We start from the raw sequence: 24,451 nt of genomic DNA on the forward strand, positions 1-24,451 counted from the left end.
AGGGCTCTTCCTGTCAAGTTTGTGTAGCTGTTGCTTGTACACTGGCTTCCCCATATTAAAAAATATCACCTGCAGGCCTCTGCCAGGGATGTTAACATCTCCCACAAACCAAGTCCTGCAGCAAAGACAAGTGACAGTGGGACAGGAACAATGATTTCTGGGAGTCCCTAGTCACAAATCTGCACATAGGTGGTGGTTGGGTGATGGTCGCTTTTTACTTACCAAGACAGAAATAAAATTTGGCAGCTGCAGCCATGACTGAGCAGTCCTCTATAGGATCCCCTTTGCTCACTCTTAACAGGGAAGGAGCTAGAAAAGGTGGCCTAAACAGGCTCTCTCAAACCCCCCTAGCTGGATTGCCATATCCAGTGGGATCAACTCTACCTGCAGCCAAAACCAACACAATAAAGCGGTGAAATTTGCCACATGGAATGTCATTACTGCCATGGACTCCTCTAACAGTAAGTGTCCTGAAAGAAGAGCCACCATAGTAGCTAGAGAACTTCCACAATATGACATCAGTATTGCTGCCTGAAATGAGACCTGCTGGTCAGATGAAGGCCAGCTGAAAGGAGGAGGTGGCTACACCTTTTTTTTGGAAAGGAAAATCGTCTGAAATGAGGCGCATTCACAGGGTTGGCTTTGCCATCAAGAACAAGATTGTCAGTCAGCTTTCAGAACTACCTGTGGGCATTAACAAATGCCTTACGACTCTTTGCCTCAAGGTTAGTAATAACCAGCATGCTCCCATCATCAGTGCATACACCCCAACACTTAATAATGAAGAAATCAACAAAGAGCAGATCTACTGCACTCTTGACACAGTCCTGACTGCTAATGCCAAGGAAGATAAGCTCATCCTAACGGGTGACTAACACAAAAGTTGGGCAACACTCTGCACTCTGGAGTGGCACTATTTGGAAAGAGGGAGTGGGGAAAGTCAATTCCAATGGTATCCTCCTCCTCAGCAAATGTGCAGAGCATGACTTGCTCATCACAAATCCTATCTTCAAAGTGCCAAATATAATTACATAAGACCACTTGGAAACACCCACACTCCAATCACTGGCAACTTCTTGACTACATTATTGTCAAAGCCCACGATCATACTGATGTATGTATCACCCGAGTCCCAAGAGATGCAAATGACTATTGGACAGACTGCCTTTTAGTCAGAGCAGTCATGGACAGGCAGCTTGCACCACAACATTGTAAACAACTAAAAGGAACGTGGAAAAGATTTAAATCAAGGCACTCCAAGACCAAGCTAGATGCAACGCTCTTCAGCAACGCCTTACTGCAAGACTCTCTGACCACCCGATGACATCAGGGACATCCAGGTACATTGGTAGGAACTTAAGAAGATTAGTCACAAGGCATGTGCTGAATCAACTGGATACTCCACTTACCATCACCAAGATTGGTTTGATGAGAATAATGAGTAAATCCTAGTACTTATCCATCAGAAGAAAACTGTGTTCTGCAGTTGGCAAAATGAACCCTCCAACCAGCAAAAATGAGAGGCTTACTACTAGCTCAAAGCTGTAGTTCACAGAAGACTACAGGACAACAAGAACAAACGATGGCAAGTGAAGGCCATTGAGATCCAGAGTTTCGCTGGCCAACATGCACGAGAAGATTCTTTCAAGCAATAAAAGTCATTAAAGGCACATTCCAATAGCCCAATCCCCTTGTGATCCCAGGACGACTCCATTCTTCGCATGGATAATGCATCCATCAAACAATGCTGGAAGGAGCACTTTAAAATTCTACTGAACTGTGAATCTGAGGTCTCAGGTGCCACCATCGAGTCCATCCCTCAACACCCAGTAATAGAACCTCTTGCTGATCCCCCATCGTTCAAGGAAGTCTGGCATGCCATCACTCAGACCAAGAACAACAAGGTGCCGGGACCAGGCAGCATTCCTGCAGAGGTCTTCAAGCTGGTGGAACAGCACTAATGCAAAAACTTCACCAACTTCTCATCAAAATTTGGGTTAACGATGAAGTTCCACTTGACTTAAAGAACACCAACACTGTGACCGTTTTCAAGAAAGGGGACAAGTCAGTTTGTGGGAACTACCGAGGCATTGTCCTCCTCTCCATTGCCAGGAAGATTCTTACTTGCACCCTTCTGAATCACCTCCTTCCCCTTGCCGAAGATGTCCTTCCAGAATCCCAGTGTGGCTTTACACCATCACAAAATATCACTGACATGATTTTTGTTGCATGACAGATCCAGGAGAAGTATAAAGAAAAACACCAGGACCTGTCAAGCATTTCCCATACCTTGGCAGTCATTTCTCTCAGTCAGTCAGTCCTGATGTAAAAATCGAACATAGGATTCACTGTGCCAGCGTACCCTTCAGAAAACTGCTTTGCCATGTCTTTGCCAACTGACATCTGCAGATGGAAACTAAGATCCTGGTCTACAATGCAGTGGTTATCCCCATGCTCCTCTATGGGTGTGAGATGTGGGTGACATATTGAAGCCATATTAAACACCTGAAATGGTTCCATCAGTGTTGCCTCTGGAAGATCCTTCACATCAGATGGGAAGACCACTGCACCAATGCCAGCATCCTCTCCACAGCTAACATAACCAGCATTGAGGTAAAGATCATGAAACATCAATCCACTGGGCTGGCCACTATGTGCAGACGGCTGACACTTGTCTCCTGAAGCAAGTCCTCTTCTCTCAACTCACTCATGGCAAGAGGACCCACAGAGGACACAAGAAATGCTACAAAGACACCCTGAAAGCATACCTTAACGGTGGCATCAACCTTACAAACTGGGAAGTGCTGGCTGGTAACAGGTCTCAATGGTGTTGTACTATACACCAAGCTACATCCCACTTTGAAGAGAACCGTCTTGCTCAGGAAGTCAAGAAACAGCAGAAGAGGAAGGAAAGTGTACAACATCCTGGCCAACAGATGTGCCCACCCCCCCACCCCTCAAGGTACCACCTGTCATCTGTGGAAAAACTTGGAGTGCATGGATTGGACTCTTCAGCTGTCTTAAAACTCACCAATAATCTGCTCTCCTTCCCGTCCCCGCCCCAGCAGACATCATCCTTGTATCACAGGATAGTCAATACTCATATTTTGCCATTCCTCATTATTATCCTGTTCCCATTAGGCACAGGGTTTTGACAACCAGCTGACTGTTGGGCCTGGCCTGGACAGTCCTCAGAACCCAGGGCTATTTGAGCTGGAGCTAAAAATCAGCTGACTGCATTCTCTTGACAGTCCTGAGGGAACCAAATGTGGGACTGTCCAGGGTTGGGGGTCAACAACCAGCTGATTGTCAGCCCCAGACCCTGAGTAGCCCCAGACCCTGAACAGGACCAGGACTATCTGTTGGGGCCAATAATCAGCTGATTTTTGGCCCCCACATGAGGGCACCCAACTTTCAACTTGTCAGTAATGGGGGAGCTCAGGCTTCAGCCATAATGATAAGTAGTAATGGCAGTACTGTGATCTGATCCTTGATTCCCATATTGTGCCTCCTGCCAAGCACATGTGGCATGGCAGGAAGTATAATTGTTGGGATCAGAGATCAGATCCCATGGCACCATTAAATGAACATTTGCCAGGGGCCTTAGATTACGTGGTTCATAAGTCCTCCACCATTTTTATTTGTCTGAGGAGGATACAGGATCTTATTGCAATCCCCATCAACATCACAATACACTTAACACAGTATTTCTTCTATTTATTTTTAAGATAGTTCAGTAAACTTCAACAGTACTGCAATTATAATAACAATTTATAAACAAGTGCACAGAAAAAAACAAAACACTGCGTAACATGATTCTGTCTCCAAAAGTCCCAGTTGGAGAGTCCTCTCTTGTTGAGCAAATTTTTAAGCAAACTGTTCACATGGGTAAAGTAACAGAATGTAGCTCATCGATGGGTGATATTGTTTCCATTAAATAATAACATTTTATCATCTCAGGGAGCTACAACTTGTTTTAAAGCTAGTGAACATTTGCTTTTTTTCCCTGCACATTTTAACCTATTTTTGCTATAGGAAGTGAAGAACCACTCTATACTTAACAATTTCAAACAAAATAACGCAATCTCACACCATACAAATTTGAGCCTTTCAGTGCTGTACATTAGCTACCCAGTTCTCCTCAAACTTGAACAAGGAATGGAAGTTTCTCATCCTCTTTACAATGCTGAAACCAGATCATCCTCCATTTCTTTGAGTATGTCTACACAGAGAAACAAAGGTATGATCAAAGCACTGGTCATGATGTCATAGGCTTTAGCATGCACTAGAAACTGGAGTAAATGCCATGGGACCCTGGAGGGTTTCTACTCTGGTTTCTAGCCTGTGCTAAAGCCCATCTTGCCACACCTTTACTACTACTGTTATCCACATTAGCTGGATCCATGCTAGCATGAGTATGTTAGCAGACAGAGATGTAACTATTAAGTTTGGTGTTTGAGCAAAAACTTCCCTACAGGAAGGGTGGGAGGGGGTCATCAGTCTTACCTGACCCAGCTCCTCAAAGGCCAGTACAGTCCTGCTCTGTCCTCACACCAAGTTTCTAAGGCCAGGCAGCATTAGGCAGTTCCTGCCCTGTCCCTGCACCTGGCTCCTACAGCTGGGTAGCACAGGACTGTTCCTGATGCAGCAAAGACTCTGGGGTTGGGGCGGGCACCATTTCAGCACCACTCTGAATCAGTGCCTGGAGCTAGTGTCCCTTTTGCCCCCTGCCCAGTTATGCTGCTGTTAGCAAATCCTGCAAACTGAACTTTTGTTTTGTTGTGTAGACACCTTTTAACTGTTCTGTTGACTCAGGAGACCAAATCAGTTAGAAAGGTGATAGGTTAAGAGAGGGATTCCCCCACAAAAGGTTGGATACTGGTAAAATGATACACCAACCATTTCCCAGGCCTATGGTGGCCCTGTTCAGAGTGGGGACAGTCATACAGGTAGTGTGCTATCAGCAAGAAGCAGCAGATAGGAGGCCAGTGTTTCCCCCTGACTTTCAGCCTGCACAGCAATCCCCACGCAACTACTGCAGCTAACACAATTTAAAGTAATTCTGGTGCTACTCAAAAATTATGACAGGACCTATTGCCTCTTCCCTACCCCCTATCAGACCAGATTCATTGAAGTAAAAAGGTCACCTCTACCTCTCCAACAACTCCTCTCTCCTACAAAGTAAAGTGAGTCTGGCCCCAGATACGAAAACATTTCCACTCTGCTACAGAAAGACAAACAGTAGCAGGTTTGAGCTTTTTGCGCTGAACTGTTACTTCTAAACATTATCCTGTGCCAAGATAGCCACACACCTGGAAACTATCAATTACTTTCTCCAATAGGAAATGTTCTTTTCTAGAGACTTGAGTACTTGCATAATGCATACCAAACATAGCTTATGCAATAGAGAATGAATTACTGGTTATGCAAGGTCACCTGAACGCTAAAGTTAAAGAGATAATCATTGTAAAGTACATTATACAAGTCAAGAAACCAATGCTATTGTATATCAGCACTTCATGAAGTAGAATTCTTTGGTCTCAAATGCAATATGAATTATTTTAAAAATGTACTAAATGATTACTCAACAAAAGGTTAAACTGTAAACCTTGATGGAGCCTCCTTCAGTTTACCAAGGAATTTTAATCCCCCTGGTCTTTGAACAGTATGATGATTACTGAAGGCCCAGCTATGAGCCTTTACACTATTTTTACTGCAATAGGAAGCAGACGGTTGAGTGGGTAGAAGGAGACAGAAAACATGTATTATGAAACAAGGACAATGAATCAAATTCCCTGTACTTGCTTACACCCCCAAAAAAGCCAATAGGTTTTAATGGATTTTAGTGCAAAGAATTTTTCTTAAATGGCGTATTGTTTTCAACTCTTAACAGCCAGATATTCTTGTTTCTATTCTGTTCCTTTTATGCCACAAAAGAAAACAAAAGGAACAGACATAAGTGACAATTTTTGCATGATCTGGCCACAGAATGCAGTCTATAGCCATGACCAAACACAAGTGCACAGCTGCAGATAACTTCAAAAATGGCCAATCAGGTAAAAATCTGAACCCTGTCAGGTGAAGACATTTCAAAACAGAGCATCTTTTGTAACTTCTGTCTGTCTGTCTGCCTGCCTGCCTCAAACTGTTTTCAGAATGGGAGGAGGTTTCGAAAGGGAATGAAAGGAGTTTGGTGAGGGGTTTTTCCACCCCCTTCTGGGGGGTGGGACAGGAGTCCCCCTTCCCTCCCCCCAGAGGTGTGGGGGCTCCAATTCACCCACCCCATCCTCCAGCACAAGCTCCCTAGAATGAGCGCCCTCTGCTCCCTTTCCCCCCTACCATTCTGAAAACTTTGCAGCCTCACACAGAGGAGGGAACATTGCTAGGGGAAACCAGCTGCAGGCTGCAGCCAGAAGCTAGATCTGCCTCCTCCCCCAAAATAAACTTCTGTTTGGTCCGTGGAATCATTGCAACTCAGAACGCTTCCTGAAAAGTGGTCTGTTACAGCATGGAGCTGCACTTCTGTCTGCACCTAAAATGGACAGCTGGAGAACCGGTTCTGCTTCTCTCCATCCCAGCCCCCTCAGCTCACAAAAGGCAGAGCAAGATAAGGTGGCTGGACCACCTTATTAATCACAAGAACACGAATGTAACAGCCAACAGGGCAAAGCTCTAGTGATTCAAGTTACAGCAACAAAAATAAAACCTTGCAGTCCCACCAGCTTTGGGCCTCTACAGTTACTATAACGTGGAATTGCACTTAAGCTGCATTAATGTCCACCAGCGCCTGGTTCTCTGAATGAAGTACAAAAGTAGCTTTGCTATTCTCTCCTTCCATTCTGTGCTGAACTTGTGCATGTGGCCCAGAGAAACTTCTAGAGATGCCCAGTGTTGTGAGTGTCATTACTCCTAATTGCATTATTTACCTTTCATAACCTATAAAAAGCATTTGAACTAGGAGACTTTAAGCATATGGGAGTGCTGCATGTTCAATTGATGGTGCCATACAGACAAGCCACAAAGATGTTCCACATACTTTGTGGAATATATCTGTGGCTGATTTGCCCCTTTATGATACCATAAATGATCTCCACCCTAGAGTTCTAAAGGAACTGGCCAAGGTCATTGCAAGTCCCCTGGCACGGCTTTCTGAGCACTCGTGGTGCTCTGGTGAGGTACCGGAGGACTGGAAGAGGGCCAACGTGGTCCCCATCTTCAAAAAAGGCAGGAAGGAGGACCCAGGAAACTATAGGCCGGTTAGTCTTACCTCGATCCTAGGCAAGCTGTTTGAGAAAATTATGCTGGCACACATCCAGGAGGGGCCAGCAGGGGACTACATGCTTAGGGGCAACCAACACGGGTTCATCAGTGGCAGGTCCTGTCAGACCAACCTGGTGGCCTTTTACGATCAGATCACCAGATCATTAGATGCAGGGATAGCAGTGGACATAGTCTTCCTGGACTTCCGGAAGGCTTTTGACACTGTCTCTCACCCCGTTCTCATTAAGAAACTGGGGGGCTGTGGTGTAGACACCCACACAGTCAAATGGGTCGTCAACTGGCTGGAGGGCCGCACCCAGAGGGTGGTAGTGGAAGGACGTGGGCAGTGGGGTTCTGCAGGGCTCAGTCCTTGGGCCTGCACTGTTCAACATCTTCATCAGTGATTTGGATGAGGAAGTAAAAAGCACCCTGTTCAAATTTGCTGATGACACTAAGATGTGGGGGAACGTCGGCACACTGGAAGGGTGCAACAGGCTACAATCAGACCGAGACAGGTTACAAGGGTGGGCGGATGAGACTAGGATGGGATTCAACACAGACAAGTGCAAAGTGATGCACCTGGGGAGGAATAACCAGCACCATACCTACAGGTTGGGGAACTCCCCTCTTGTCAGCACGGAGGCAGAAAAGGATCTTGGGGTCATCATTGACTCCAAGATGAACATGGGCCGGCAATGTGGAGAGGCAGTAAGGAAGGCCAACCGCACCTTGGCATGCATCCACAGATGCATCTTGAGCAGGTCCAAAGAGGTGATCCTCCCCCTCTATGCGGCACTGGTCAGGCCGCAGTTGGAGTACTGCGTCCAGTTCTGGGCGCCACACTTCAAAAGGGATGTCGACAGCATGGAGAGGGTCTAGAGGAGGGCCACTTGTATGATCAGGGGACAGCAGGGCAGGCCCTATGAGGAGAGGCTACAGGACCTGAACCTGTTCAGCCTCCAAAAGAGAAGACTGAGGGGGGATCTTGTGGCCTGTTATAAACTAGTCAGGGGGGATCAGCAGGCATTGGGGAAGTCACTGTTCCCCCGAGCACTGCCAGGAGTGACGAGGAATAACAGTCACAAGCTGGCAGAGGGTAGGTTTAGGTTAGATATCAGGAGGCGCTACTTCACAGTCAGGACGGCTAAGGTCTGGAGCCAACTTCCAAGAGAAGTGGTGCAGGCTCCTACCCTGGGGGTCTTTAAGAGGAGGTTAGATGAACATCTTGCTGGGGTCGTTTGACCCCAGTATTCTTTCCTGCCATGGCAGGGGGTCGGACTAGATGATCTGCTCAGGTCCCTTCTGACCCTAGAAACTATGAAATCAGCCAAGGATGCAGCACTATTTATGGCACAATTAACGCATATGCTAGGGACCATAGCAACTCTCAAATAAACAAACCTTTAATTCAATTAAAAATGTACAAGTCATTGACAGGTACAGAAGTGTACAGAAGTCACAGGTTTGAAGTTAAGATGGTGTGAAAAATCTTTGATAGAATTACTTTTCATCAGTACAGTCGGGCCTTTATTTACACAGTATTTTTTGCATGGTTTCAGTTATGCACGGTTAATTGTGACCCTTTATCTTTGTACACTGTATGGATTCACTTTAATACAGTGCAGCACATGCAGCTGGTAAGTGTGTTGTGTTTTGCTGGAAGGGGAGGGAGGAGGGAAGGGGTGGGGGTGGAGATCAATGCCACCCCGTGGTGAGGGAGGGAGTGGGGCAGGGGCTGCGACAGGCGCTGCCCAGCAAGAGCGGGGCAGGGCGAGCATGGGACAGAGCCACAGCTTTTCCATGGGGCGCAGGGAGGGTGGGGACAGGTCCCGCCACTGCATGCAGCCTGGGAGTGCACGGGGGGGCATGTACCCCCCCCAGATCTGTGCAGGGTGGGGAGGGGCGAGCCGGATGCAGCTGTAGGCTAGAGCCGGGGCTGTGCTGGGCTTTTCTCGGTGGGGGTTGGGCTCAGGGCGGGCAGTGGCAGTGCTGGGAGAGAGCTACAGGGTCAGGGATGCAGCCACTCCAAATTTCACTGTAGTCCCCTCCCTCCCACACTTCCAGCACCATTGCCGCCTGCCCCGGTTCTTCCCAGAGCATGGGTGGAGGCAGGGGTTGAGCCAGGGCTGCATACAGTGGTGCTGGAAGGTGACTACAAGGGGGGACCTACAGTGAGATTTCAGTGGCTGCAGCCCCTCTCAGCACCACCACCACCCACCCTGAGCCCAGCCCCCACTGAAAAAAGCCCTGAGAAGCCCTGGCTCCAGCCCACAGCTGCAGCCCATCCACCCTGCCCTGCACAGATCCAAGGGTACATGTCCCACCCCCTGTGCCCTCCTGGGATGCGCACAGAGGAGGGATCTGTCCCGCCTCCATACCCCACCAGACAAGCTGCAGCTCCATCCCACACCCAGCCCACCCCAGCTAATCAGCATCTTCCCCTGTCCCCACCCCACTCCTCCCTCACTGCGGGGGGCATTTATTTGCCCCCCCCATGACCCTGCTCTCCTCCTCCACCACACCAGACTTATCAGCTGCATGCAGTTCTCCAAGCTGCTGGGCTCTGCTCCTTGCTCCCTGCATGCTGCCCTGCAGCTGTGCGCATGCATGGGCATTTATCATCCAATTTATCAGCTGCACCTGACGTCTAAACCCTTATTTCTCATAGACCTGTGGTATCTTTTTACACGATTTCTATTTTCACGGTGTTTTTTCAAGAACATAACCACCATGCAAATTTAGGCCCAACTGTATCTGCAAAACAGAGTTAATTTTACCAAAATCAGTTTGGTAAGTGTTTGCGAGAACAGAGGGTAAAATGCTACAAGACATAAGATAATTGTATATGAAATTCAAGCAATGTATATAATGCACAGTAGAAATATATAGAGAGAAAACAGAGTAAGCAGATTAAGTGCATAAGACAGACAGCAATCCTTTACCCTCTGCTCACCTAAATGGCCATTTTCCAGCTGTGTAGGTAGCATTTTTGGCACTGAAATACAGGCTGTGATTCTATTACCTCTGTAGTGTGGATGTATAAGCTTGTGCGTGTACACCAGGAGTCGGCAACGCCTGGCACGCGTACCACTAGTGGCACATGGAGACATTTTTCCTAGCACACGGGGAGGCACGCAAAGAAATTGTTTTGTTTTTTTTAAGTTGCTGCTCTGGGCTCTCCTGTGCAGCCACAAGTCACAGCACCATGGTAGGCACTGGGGTGGAGCCAGAAGAATGCAGGCAGGGAGGTTGTCTGTGGAGAGAACTATGTACATGTGTACCTGAACGTAATCCTAGGAAATAATGGGAAGCACCTTCTCATTATTTTAACCTCTGCATCTCAGTGGTTAGGGCACTCATCCAGGAAGCAGGAGACTTAGGTTTTAGACCCCTGCCTTTTACCTACAGGGGGTTTGAACCTTCATTGCTCTGATCCTACCACAGCACTCTAACCATCACCCCACAGATCAGACATTATCCACTGTTCTCTTCAGTGATCCTTTTCAAGCTGAGCCACTGCTCCTTACATTTAAGAGTTACTGGATAAAACAGATGGAGAACAGCATATTGTGGGTTTCTGCCACACTGGGAGCAAGGTCTGGGCTACAACCCAGTCTACTCCTTCCACAGCAGTAGCCACTTTGCTGAGCCACATAACCCCCAATTTGTTGTCTCCAATCTGGCCCCACACATCTCCGTCTCTTGGCTGCCCAAGAGTGTTGAAGAGGGGACTAGATAATGCATAACCTGGGGTGTGGCAGTTAGAGGACTGTATTGGCAAATCAGAGACACACAGGCTCAAAGACTTTCAGGGCATAAAGGAGTTAGAATTTGGGTCTCCTCCTTCTTCAGCATGTGCCCTAACCAATAAGCTAATGGATCTAAAACATGGTAGGCCTCCTCACCCTCAGTCCACTCTGTTAGTTACAGGTTTTTGTCCAGTTACATTTTCTTTGGTTACACATCCCCAGTGGGACTGTGTACACAGCCATGAACAAGTCTGATCAGTGAAAGTTCTGTTTGCTTATGCATCCACAATGCAGTAGAAACAGAATCACAAACACAACTTACTTAGGTGGAAACCTGCTGGTCATGTGCACAAAGGCTAACAGAATTCCACCCAAAGGGGCTTTCAGGGAAGAGCCTGACATATTTAATAAAATATTAGAAACGTCAATGAGGAAGGAAATAAGAGGTGCATAATTTTAGTATAAATGAAAACACCAGTAACTATTTTGTGCTCAGTGAAATGAAGAGCAAGAAGAACAAAATGAAGTAAACAATAGGGGTGTGCAAAGCTTTGGTCCCTGATTTGACTCAGTGGAGATTCAGCACAATTTGGTGGCCGAGTCTCCAAATCCAAATTGAATAAAGGGACCCTTTAACCCCTCCAAATCAAATTGGAGAGATTCAGACACAGAAACAGCTTTAAATGTTTTTTCTACATACCTCTAGGTACCAGGCAGCTTGTACCTATGCTGGGGCTCATGGAGTGTCCTACAGAAGTGTGGGGGGCTCCCCAGCACACTCAGCAGTAGACCCAGAAGTGGACCAAAAGCAGTTCCAGTCCACCTCCGGGTCTGCCAGAGCACTCCGGAGGGCCCATCTGGTTCAGCGACTGGTGCCTCCTGGGTCTTGGGGGGGGCACCTGGGGTCCCCCCATAGCCAATTACCAAACTGGGGGGTACAGGGGGGTCCCCAGTGCGCTCTCTGCTAGACCTGGAAGTGGACCGGAAGTAGTTCGGAAGTAGACCGGAATGCTATGATGCTGGGGTGCATGGAGCATCCCACAGGAGTGCAGGGGAGCCCTCCACGTGCTTGGCAGCGAACCTGCACTCCTGTGGGATGCTCCATGCACCCCAGCATCACAGCATTCACAAGCCACACTGGTACCACAAGGTATGTAGAAAAAACATTTAAAGTTGCATCTATGTCTGAATTGCTGAGTCTCCAAATCAGCATTGAATCTTCATACTCAGATTCAGCTGAATCAAATTGGGGACAGTGATCTGAATCAACAAATCGAATCACTGTCCCCGATTCAGGCCAAATCCAAAACCGAATCAAAGAAGGTCCGTTTCGCACAACCCTAGTAAACAACAGGATTATTAGTATTGAGGATAAGTACTTTTCCTCGACACACGCCCCATATTGTAACCTTTAGCTAGCCAGAGGACACTGTGCTGCAGATTTAGGTACACTGAGAAAATCACAAACTAAGCAGTTTGGATGTCTCTTCTGATTAATGTTAACAAGAAATGGGCATTCAGATTCTTATACAACTTCAAAAAAATCCGCGAGGAGCCAGCAGGGGAGATTATGCTTAGGGTCAGACCAACATGGAGGCCCTCTATGACGGGATCACAAAATCCTTAGATGCAGGGGTAGCAGTGGACGTAGTCTTTCTGGACTTCAGGAAGGCCTTCAACACTGACTCTCACCCCATTCTTATTAAAAAACTAGGGGACTGTGGCGTCGATACCTATACAGTCAAATGGGTCGCTAACTGGCTGGAGGGCCGCACCCAGAAAGTGGTGGTGGACGAGTCATTTTCGACCTGGAGGGATGTGGGCAGTGCGGTCTCCCAGGGCTCGGTCCTCAGGCCCACACTGTTCAACATCTTCATCAGCAACTTGGACAAGGGAGTAAAAAGCACCCTGTTCAAATTCGCAAATGACGCTAAGATGTGGGGGGATGTGGGCAGGCTAGAAGGGAGGAATAGGCTGCAATCAGACCTAGACAGGTTACAGGGGTGGGCAGATGAGAACAGGATGGGTTTTAACACTGACAAGTGCAAGGTGCTGCATCTGGGGAGGAAGAACCAGCAGCACACCTACAGGCTGGGGAACTCCCTTCTCATCAGTGCAGAGGCAGAAAAGGATCTTGGAGTCGTCATTGATGCCAAAATGAACATGGGACAACAGTGTGAGAATGCAGTCAGGAAGGCCAACCGTACTTTGTCATGCATCCACAGGTGCATCACAAGCAGGTCCAAGGAGGTGATCCTCCCCCTCTATGCGACACTGGTCAGGCCACAGTTGGATTACTATGTCCAGTTTTGGGCACCACACTTCAGAAGGGATGTGGACAACATGGAGCGGGTCCAGAGGAGGGCCACTCGTATGATCAGGGGGCAGCAGGGCAGACCCTACGAGGAAAGGCTAAGGGACCTGAACCTGTTCAGCCTCCATAAGAGAAGGCTGAGGGGGAACCTAGTGTCCATTTACAAACTAGTCAGGGGGGACCAGCAGGCATTGGGAGAGTCCCTGTTCCCCCAAGCACTACCAGAAATGACAAGAAATAATGGTCACGAGCTAGCAGAGGGTAGATTTAGGCTAAATATCAGGAGGTGCTACTTCACAGTCAGGGCAGCTAGAACCTGGAACCAACTTCCAAGAGAAGTGATGCTGGCTCCTACCCTGGGGGTCTTTAAGAGGAGGCTGGATGAACACCTTGCCAGGGTCGTTTGACCCCAGTACTCTTTCCTGCCATGGCAGGGGGTCAGACCTGATGATCTGCTCAGGTCCCTTCTGACCCTACCAACTATGAAACTACATTAAGGGAGTGCAACAGCAAGCACAAAGACAAAATACTTCCAGTAATGGACAGGCTCTTCTCATTATACTGGTATATCACTGTGAAGTGAATTTTATTGATTTAATTGCTAACAAAAACTGGAGATATAAATCCAAACCTAGCAGTAAAAGACCATTTATAGTTTCCATTATGATATAAAATAATTTCACTATGGACGTGATCATTTAACAAACTCTGAAGTCTTACATAAGTGATAGGAAATTCTAAATTTTGGCAAAAATTTTACCATCACCATTTTGCAGAGAGAAATTCGAAAGTTCTAATTTAACTAACACCCATTTTTAAAGGCCCCAAGAAAACCTAGGCACCAGTTATTTTTAACTGTTGATTAAAGTACCATGGTGACAATTTTTTTCTTAGTTCTTAATATAAATTTTAATATGGGGCTTATGAAATGTGTAAAATTGACAGTCCCCAAGACTGAAGTTCCCTGTTCACAGAACAGATAGACCACAGCAGCTCTCAAAAATGGTGTCCCTGATTTTCAAGAGTTCTGTATGAGGGGAACAACTCCTGGTTACAAGTTGCACTGGTAATCACTGCAGTGTTTTGCTTCCGCATACTATCTAAAAATTAACCATACCACCACTACCAGCTTCCCCTTCAATCTTTACTTTAGTGCTCCTGGTTAGGGACACATTTAAACATGCTGCTGATTCAGGTTCACTAAGAGCCCAAATGAAAGCCCAGCAAAGCCAATGGGATTTGTTCCATAGACTGAAAATGGGCAACTGAACGGCTCCTAAAACTGCACCACATGTGATATCTTCTGTGATGTTCTGTACTACGAACACAGTCAGCCCATAGCATCAGTTCTGTAATAATCCAGAGCTGATCAATTAGAGTCATGCCATGAAAAATATTTGTGTGAGAATCGTTCTTCACACAAAGTAGCTACAATGAATGTAATTGATACTTAAGTGAATAAGAACTACTTGTCTAAGTAATGCTTTTTAAGATTTGACCCTAATGTAAAACTTGTAATTATTTTAAATTCTTCAGCATTTGGAAGCAAAATGTCATCCATTCTTATATGCATAAAATGATAATAACGTACAATTAGCCAAATCCTTCATTTGTATCTATGTTTTAAACATCTTCCCTTAATTTGTCTTTCAAGGATCTAGTATGAACACCTGCCATCCTGTTCATGCCCATAACATTCTCTAGTCTAAAAAAGACATGCAGACGTTAAGCTTACTAGTATAGAACTCACTTAGTCTATGGACTCAACTTTTTTAGACAGGCAGTTGGAAATTTCTGCTGCTGCAATACTAATGCTAAAATGCATAAACAATAATCACAAAGGCAAATGAGGAGTGACAGCATTATCATGGTGGAGGAGCATTCTTTTTATTGTGGATATTGTTTCTCATCACAATCTAAGGGCCCGCTCACTGAGCTGGCAGTGCATGCAGTATTCATCTTGAAGTCAACCCAGTATTATCTCCCAGGTCTAAAATCCAGTACTTTAATCACAAAGCCAAACTTCCTCTTCCTCAAATTTATAGCTCTTTGTTCAATTAAGCTTAAAATCTCCCAAGTGCTTCCACCACTTCTTGGAAACACTGTTAAAAAAAAATCCAATAAATTTCACTGCCACAAAATTTTTTCTGATATTCAGACCATTTTTTCTTTTCTTATTATTCTACTGATGCTTGTTATATTCCTTATGTAATGCTATATAATTATTCTCTCTTCTGAATATTTACTCTTTGAACATTTTTAGCCTTGGCCACTGCAAGCATATGGCTGCATTTCTGAATTCAGAAGTGAATGTCTGTTCACTTCCTTAGCGATTCAATCTATGCAGCTTAAACTAACCTGAGAAGACTGAATATACAAAAAACCCCAAAGCTGACTGTCTGTATTGAGTCCTATAGTTTATTACAGTAGCACTTCAAATGTGGATTAGCTGCAGTGTAGATAACAATGATTTTACATATACAGTGCAGACAGAAGTTACATTTGGAAGCACTCTACAGCCATGCCCTTATAGAAGTGCATGGCTACAGAGCACTTTAAAAGTGCCCAATTGTGCGACAATTTGAACACTCATTCCATAAGGGTTCAGACAAAAGCACTCCAAAGCAGAGTACCTTCATTAACATCTATCAGTGTGTACCAGGCAGAGTTAATCTGATACAGCCCAGCCCCACCCCGCCACGCCCCCAGTGCCATCTTCAGAATGGAGGGGGGGAGGAAGAGAGGGAGGAGAAGAGGAAAAGGAAGTTTCGTCTGGGGTTGGCCCAGCCTGAGCTGGAGAGTAGGGTGGGTGGATTTGTAGCCCACCTTGGGGGACTCCAATCTTCTAATCCACCCAGTCCACTCCAGTGCAAGCTGGGCAAAACCCAAACCAAGCTCCCTCCCCTCCTTTCCCTGCCTCCCATTCTGAAAAGAGCACCAGAGAACCTGCTTGGGGGAGGGTGCTAATGGCGAGCAGCTGCAGACATGCATCTCAATCCTCCAACCCACCAGACCAATCGACAAACATCTGCTGGGCAGGGGGAGAGGGGAGATATTGCAACCCATAGAACTTCCTACAAAGTACCATGAGTTAGCTGCATGTCTGTCAGCACCCACAGTTTCTTTTGCTACTCTTTAAAACAGTTTCTTTGTAATACCTGTCAGGTTTGACATTACCAAATGCAGTTAGGCAGCTTGACTATTACAAGCACATATAGAATATTCATAAAGTATAAGCCAAGAATCAATATTTAGACCGCAAACTTGTGTCCCCCTTCTCGAAGATTCCAGATTTCCCATTCAGCTTAGTAAGCAGCTGCAATAATTCCACGTGCTTCACACAATAACTGCATACTTGCACTATCAAGCAGCAATTAATGTATCACTTCTTTTGAGAAGTGGGACTTGTTTGTACATGAATGAGCATTCTGTAACATTCTAAATCTTCTGCCTTACAGATGACAGAGGAACAAATCTGGACTATATACAATAAAGTCCCCTTCTGATTTCCTTTAATAAGACTCACCTATCTTGCCTGCCAAGTGAGGAACATATAGGGAAGAAAGAGAAAGCCTAACCCTCTCCTCACTCGAACTTCTACACTTAAATCTTCTTCCAAAGACAGTGTAAGTAGAGTCTTCTGGTAATACTTAAATTAAAACTATTAATAAAAGTAGGTCCATTTCATGGTACAAATTAAACTGTTAACAGCTAGATTAGATTAATTTCAGGATTTTTTTTTCTTTCAAGTCTGAAATAAAAAAGACTTACGTCTTTTCCCAGCACTCTGAGTTCAAATTGCATTTCCTTGAAGTGAACCTTCGTAATTCTAGGCCTATGGAAAAAAAGATATAGAAAAAATTATGATATTTATAGCCAATGGATAGAAGATACAAAAAAGAAAAATATGCATTTGAATGGGACAAAAAGATGTCTTTGTTAGTCATCAACATGTGATAGTTCTTCCAAATGCCTCAATGGTTTTGCGCATTACCCACCACAAAAAGTTACACTTAAACATATGCATATAAGCATGGAAACATAAATCTCTCGTAATATTATGAACAGAAAATACTTAACCAATTCATTCTATACAGAAAGACTGATTTGAGCAAAGATTCTAGTTCGTCTTTTATAAAACTGACCAATGTATCATATTTCCCTCATAACCATATTATTTTAATATAGACAACACTGTTAAGTTATACAGGTACATACCAGAAATATTTCCCTACTTGCTTTTTATTCTTGTAGACAACAACTCCTACAGGTGTTAATCCTAAGAAGTATTCAGACTTGTTCTCACCCTGAAAAATAAAATATATGCCATTTTATTGTTTAAAGCTATAATTTTATTTTTACAGATTTTGTCTGAGAGGATGGAGTAGTGCCAGGGGCAGGGAGCTTCAGCAAGTCACTATTTCTCTGTTTCAGATTCCCCATCTATAACATAGGGATAATGATCCTTTATAAAACATTTTCAAATCTACTGTTGAAAACTTCTGTATAAGGGTTGATCATCTTCTTATCACCATCATACTAGCCAGTGAATTCTACCCTACTCTTACTTACTGGATGAACCTTATCTCATGGGAGCAGTCTTTTAGACTTTAATGGGACTGCTTTCATAAAGATTACTTACATGAGACACTAAGAGTGAAAATTAATTTGAGTAAACGGTCATATTTCACTCTCTTCGCATCTTAAAGTTAAGTGCTGTTCACATTTCACACTTTACATGATACAGTATTTACTCATAACATATATACTTCTGATCTCTACAGTAGGTTCATTCTACCATACTATCCAAGATACATGAATCATCAGTCTTATCACGAAACTTCTGCAGAACTGAAAAGTTATAGCGATTTTAATGGGAAATCATACAGAGGTCAGCACTTTAATTCAAGAGAGACCCTGAAAAATGACATAGCCATCTATCTCCCTGAACTAACCAGAATTCATGTAGTGCATTAAAACAAAAGCAGGTTTTAGATATTATTAATCCCATAACCCTTTGTATAATGATAAAGGAGCTGACAATGTAGCAAAGCTCCTTGACACATGGAAGGGACTTCCAGCGGAAGAGAAGTTTCTTGCAATATTCTGAAGGCTCCATGTTATGTTGATGGCTTCCCAGAAGTAAACAGCCATCTGATTTTTGTATTTTCTGTATTCTGATAATCCAGTTTGTATTTCTACAAGAGGCTCCAAAGAGTTCTTTTCCCAAACTGATACACAAGCCAATCTGCTGGTTTAGGATTCTGGCACTTGGAACACCCACGTAAACATCTTAATCATAGAGGCCAATTTCTCTCACAGTTAAACATGAACTTCCCACTACATTAGAAACAAAGAAACAAATTATTTCCGGAAGACTAAGCATGGGAGTCCTAATTATCAAGATTTTTTGGAGAAACTGGGAGAAAAAAAGTGAAATGTAATAAAAGACTCAAAGAATAAACTCTGTATCAAAACCTGACACCAAACAAATGTCATAGCCACCAAGAGAAGGTGCATAATGACAGGCTGGTTCATTTCACTGGAGTATAATTTTGCAGTTGGCTTCTTTTTATTGAAATACTAGTGCCCTTCAGGAGTGCTGAAGTGTGCTCCTAAATAAACCAACTCCTGTGAGGGATTCAGAGCACTTTTTTCACAATGAATGAAAAGCTGTTTGCCAGTAATGAGAAGCCATGGTTCCTTTCCCAAGTTAAACAGTTCCTAAGCTCTCAATGCTTATCGCTAGCCAGCCCTCTTGGTACAGAATAAGAAGAAAATTATGTATTTGATGTATTGAAATTTGCTGTATTGCTACAGCTTCCTCAGATCATGGCAAGTATTCAGAACCATACAGGATGAACTCCTGAAGGGAAGAGGTGAGAATTGGCAAGGAACTGTCTGTAAGGCAAGTTAAGGTCTTTGCAGTGAGCCTGTGACTGGAATAAGAATTGATCTTACCAAGGTTTCACTTTAGAAGCACTATAGGCCAGTGGTCTGTGACTTTTGGGAACCGTGAACCAAAACAACCTGGCTCGGTTCTATGGCAGACTAGTGACCTGGGTGCCACTGCCAAGGCCTGATGCTGCTTCTCCCTCCCACCAGAGTGTGGTACAGGCACTCAGCCTCAGCATATGCATGGGGCAAAGCCCCAGGCTCTACACACCAGACCCAGTGCAAGCCTTGACTGTAAGCTATTTGAGTATGTTTACACTACGGTACGCTCTCCTGAGTGAGCAACTGTTTTTGGGTTTTTTTAAAGGGACATGCATGCACCTACACACACACATTTTCATCAGTATGTTTGCCCAATATGGGCCATGTGTTTTATAGTCATGTTCAATGTTGGCTGCATTTAATCAACTTTATGGTTGGCTTCCATTACTGAGCACATGCTACTTTCGGCTTAATGACAGATAATGTGGGGTTGAAGAGGGGAAACGGAGGGATGTGGGAAGGCTTACTTTCCTGAGCTACTGCTACCACTGCTTCTGTAACAACATCAACAACAGCTCTGGTTGCAGCAGCCCCATGGCTGGGCTCCCTGGAACCAACCCTGGTGCTCCGTTCCCCGTCTCCTGCCTTCACCCTGATACATACATATTAGGTGCACAGCTATGCCTGTTCTTGCCCCACTCACCCCCACCCACACCCCAGATATACAGCTTGGTGCAGCATTGTGCTGCCTGGCTTTTATCAGGCAGGGGCAGTGCAGGACTGCTCCAGCCATGGCAAATACTCTCAGGGGAGCTGAATCCCACTCATCCCGTCCTAATTACACTACTGCTCTTTTACCTTGTCTGACATTTGCATTAAATCTCTCAAATTTTTTACCCATAGTATTTGTTCACCAAAATAAATTGTATTTTATAAGAAAATACAACCACAATCTTTAACCAAAACCCATTTAGCTTTCTTAGGTATAAAATAATTTAGTCCATGCTCCCTAGAGGTACTTTTTCGTTCAGATTTCTTGTATCCTTTAAAAAAACAAAAAAAGATATCCCCTAGTGACTAAGTAATATGAATGCATTTTTTCTACCTGAGTGTAAGAAACTTTTTGTAATACCATTAAATTTCAAGTATTGGACTTTCATGAAAGCAGTACTTACATAGACAGGATGGAGATCTACTCCATACATTTCCAGGGACTTGGCCACACCCAAGTAATTCAGTTCTGCCTCAGAAGGAACCTGACCCCTGTAAACATTATAATGAATAAGAATTTTGTCTCTCAAACTGGTGTAGCATCAATTACTAAAATAAATCCTATTAGTAACACAACTTGCTTAAAACTGTACTACTGACATAGACTTCCATTGTCTCCATGGTATCATGCCCCTGCAGGTTCCAGGTAACATGGATCATAATAGGCTCTAGCTTTTACTACACTGTCTGTTACAAGCTATTACATAGTATTATTTTGTTCAGTTAACAAGCTATTATACTTTATATATTAAGTACATTGAAAAAACCCTGCTGTCCCCAATACATTTCACATTATTTCATCCTAATGCATAAAAAGCAAAAGATCTTTTATTATAAATAACTATTAGCAAGAAGGCCACTTTGGGATGGCTTCCCTGTGATGTTCCTGGGAGCAAACATGGACAAGTCCACACAGTACTGTGTCCAGTTTTGGGCCTCCCAATACAGAAAAGATGTGGACAAATTGGAGAGAGTCCAACAGAGGGCAACAAAAATGGCTAGAGGGCTGGGGAACATGATGTATGAGGAGAGGCTGAGGGAACTGGGCTTAATGAGTCTGGAGAAGAGAAGACTGAGGGGGGAATTAATAGAAGCCTTCAACTATGTGAAAAGTGGTTCCAAAGGGGATGGAGCTAGACTGTTCTCAGTGGTGGCTAATGACAGAACAAGGAGTAAGGTCTCAAGTTGCAGCAATGGTAGTTGAGTTTAGATATTAAGAAAAACTCTCTCACTAGGAGAGTAGTTAAACACTGGAACAAGTTACCCAGAGAGGTGGCGGAATCTCCATCCTTGGAGGTTTTTAAGACCCAGGTAGACAAAAGCCTTGGCTACAATAATCTAGATGGGGAGGATCCTGCTTTGAGCATGGGGTTAGACTACATAACTTCCTGAGGTCCCTTCCAACCCTGATTTTCTATGATTCTACCTGCAAGTTTAACTGCACCAATCAGGAACTGCTTTGGCTGCATATGTGGAGAAATGATGGAGAAAAACAGAATACTAGGCATGTGTTTCACATCAGTGATGAAAGATATATTATATGAAGCAGTCTGAGTAAAGCCAAAACTTTAAAACCACAGATATTTTCAAAATTGAATGAGTTCTTCCTTTACTGTCACATACTCAGTACTAATCTCTGCTCATAGGTCTCACAGAGGGAGGGCACGGGGGGGGGGCATGTGCCCCCCCTAAAATTGGCCCTCACCAACCGGGGAGTGGGAACCAGTGGCCAATGCCCCCCCTGAGAAACGTCAGCAGCACTTCCAGTTTCTGGGGTCAGCAATCAGCTGCTGCTCCCCCCGCCCCCAGTTGGCTATCGGCAGCTGGTGTGTCCCCCGCCCCAGATCCAGGAAGTACCAATCTCCCATATCTCTGCTGAAATAATGCTCCAGCACTCTCATCTCCAAAGGGGATTTACCACTCTTTTATTTCCTCCAAAACATTCAAATCAATTTTACTGAGAAACTGAACTGAACAGTCATTTCTGATTATACCGGCATTAGTTAAAAATGGTCTATCATTATATGTTCCAAGGGCACTTCACATCTTATGCTTTTCCTTGCAATGCTGCCATAGTGAAATGTTTCACTCTATTTAATGTAATCTACACACAGATTGTTATGCCAGGGCCCAAGATAGTCACAAACTTTGAAAAAACCTTGTAAAATATACAGTTTATCTTCTTTCTAGCCATGCAGAAGTGGGGATGAAGAGATGGGCAGGGGAGTGGGAATGGAGTGGAGAGTCCTAACTAATCATTAGAGTTTGTGCCTTCCCAGGCTGTCATTTTAAGAGGGTGGAAGTTGTTTTATTTTTATTTGTCTCACAGAAGAAACGTATGCACTGCAACTGGTGATGGAACAAAAACAGTGGTGAAATGCCATATTCTACAATCAATCAATGAAGAAGCTTTATGAACTATGGGCATGTAAGTGACTACACCCGCTTATCAGATCATAGCACTGAAGTAAGCGGGGGGAGGGAGAGGCGGAGGATGAAAAGCCAACGAAAGAAAACTGTTCCCTTAGCAGGAGTTCCTAAAAGATTTACTTCTGTGTTTACCAATATGCTGCACCCAGGCTATTTTCTGTTTCAATAGTTCTACAATCTGCCACAGAATTTATTATTTACCCCAGACTGCAAAATTTTGCTCCATAGCTTGAGTTCTCATATTCCAAAAATGATGCATCTCATCCTCATGATTCTGAGCCAACAGTTAATTGAAATTATATTTTCTGCCTGAGCCTACAGAACCTGACACACAAGGACTCAGCAATGTGAACTACACAGTTCACCTCAATGAGCTTGCTAAAGGCAATGCAAATATCATAGACATTAGGGCTGGAAGGGACCTTGGAAGATCTTTGAGTCCAGCCCCCAAATGTCAGCATTGCTATTTCATTTTTTATTATGTTAGCTGAAATAGCATGCTAATAAGCTTGTCCCAGCACTCCAAAATAACCTGTAAAAGTGCCAGAAGTCTTAACTGTCCACTCAGGAGCCAGCTATTTGCAAAAAAACTCTAAGGAGGAAAGGTGTTAATCCATGGTGTGCCACACAGCTGGAAGCCCTGTCAGCGTTCAGAGTTCCTAGCTGTAGTACGGCATCAAGCGGTCAACTAACAGGGCTCCCAGCCACGGGAGCAAAAATTGCTGGTGAAGCAGGAACCCAGGGTCATGATGCAATGCACTGGCAAATGGCATGATGGGAAGTGATGCTCAATCCTACAGTTGTGACTTCTGCCTTGCATATGTGGCATGTCAGGAAGCAAGATTGTTGGGATCATGTATCGGGTCCCATCAGCCTAAAATAAAGAACTCCATAGTAAGAGGGGAACATATTCTGGTATTCATTGATACAGACAGGTAGGCATTTTGATAAGTAGTTCTTCTACAACTATAAAATGGTTTTTAGACCCACTATTTTTTGGCCTTATTAATTTACCACTTCTGGTGTGAAGTCTGAACTACCATAAATAAATAAATAAATAAATAAATAAGAAAGAAAGAAAAACAGCAACTTTTTCACTGTCATGTTACCTAAATGCCACATAACTGATCTGCCACTAAGTCTCCGCCATACACCAGTCCATAATTCTCTCTCTGGTCGCTGCCTCCTCATCCTCAACATTACTCTTCCCCTTTCTCCCCCTCAACTTGCAACCCAATTTTTCCATGATTTCCAATACATCTATATTCATGGCTTCTCATCCCCTCTGAGGCGACTTCACTTCCCCTCCACCAATTCAGATCCTAGATCAGGGGTGGGTAAAATACAGCCTGCCAAGTGATTTTATCCAGCCCATGGCAGGTCCCTCAGTCCCGCCCAGCCCAGGTGTGGGGCGCAGCCCTGGCTGTGGCACATGCAGAGAGTCCCACAGCTCCCGGGCATGCAGCGGGACTGGGGCAGCACAGCACCTGGACTCCATTTCCAAGCAGGTGCAGTGCTCAAGCACCCCAGCCCATACACCCTGCATCTACCACCAGGGCCAGGACCCATGTGGTCAACGTGCATGGCTGGGTGCCTGGGATGAGCCCACAGGCTGGCACAGAGTGGTAGCTGGGAGCGAGACTGGCAGGTAGAACCAGGGAGACCCTGAAATCTTGGCACAGTGACAGTACAGGGCTGGGGCCCAGGGCAGAGCCGTGATCTGGTGCCCACACGCCCCTGTGATGGGTGCAGGTTCCATGAGCAGAAGCATGCAGGGAGTAGATCACGGCTCTGCCCCAGCTCTGGCTCTGCACTGCTACCCCAAGATCCCAGCCCCAGATGCAGTTCCTTGCCTGCCTTCAGCTGCATCTCATCTGCTCAGTGAAGCACCCTGCCCCCACAGCTCCTGGCCAGTCTCCATGAAGACTTTGGGATCACAGGCAGTAACAGCATGGGGCCAGGGCTGGGGTCAGGACAGAGCCCCAGTTCT

General features: G+C 44.9%; 1 protein-coding gene and 1 long non-coding RNA gene across 2 annotated transcripts in view; one reads left to right on the forward strand and one right to left on the reverse strand.

Annotated features, from left to right (window-relative positions):
- Positions 1 to 24,451, reverse strand: part of EPB41L4A (erythrocyte membrane protein band 4.1 like 4A) — a 220,303-nt gene that overhangs the window by 71,938 nt on the left and 123,914 nt on the right. Inside the window, exons 7-9 of the mRNA XM_090038376.1 lie at positions 20,436 to 20,523; positions 17,542 to 17,630; positions 17,095 to 17,158 (exon numbers count right to left, since the gene is read on the reverse strand). Of these exons, the coding sequence (XP_089894502.1) occupies positions 17,095 to 17,158; positions 17,542 to 17,630; positions 20,436 to 20,523 (241 nt within the window). The remainder of the gene's footprint in view (positions 1 to 17,094; positions 17,159 to 17,541; positions 17,631 to 20,435; positions 20,524 to 24,451) is intronic.
- The window catches only part of LOC149868318 (uncharacterized), a 64,540-nt gene that overhangs the window by 28,105 nt on the left and 11,984 nt on the right, over positions 1 to 24,451 (forward strand). Inside the window, exon 2 of the long non-coding RNA XR_016441223.1 lies at positions 22,361 to 22,459. This is a non-coding gene — a long non-coding RNA (uncharacterized LOC149868318). The remainder of the gene's footprint in view (positions 1 to 22,360; positions 22,460 to 24,451) is intronic.

This window comes from Crocodylus siamensis, chromosome 3 (assembly GCF_052110815.1).
Source record: "Crocodylus siamensis isolate JL-2025a chromosome 3, ASM5211081v1, whole genome shotgun sequence".
Lineage (NCBI taxonomy): Eukaryota > Metazoa > Chordata > Crocodylia > Crocodylidae > Crocodylus > Crocodylus siamensis.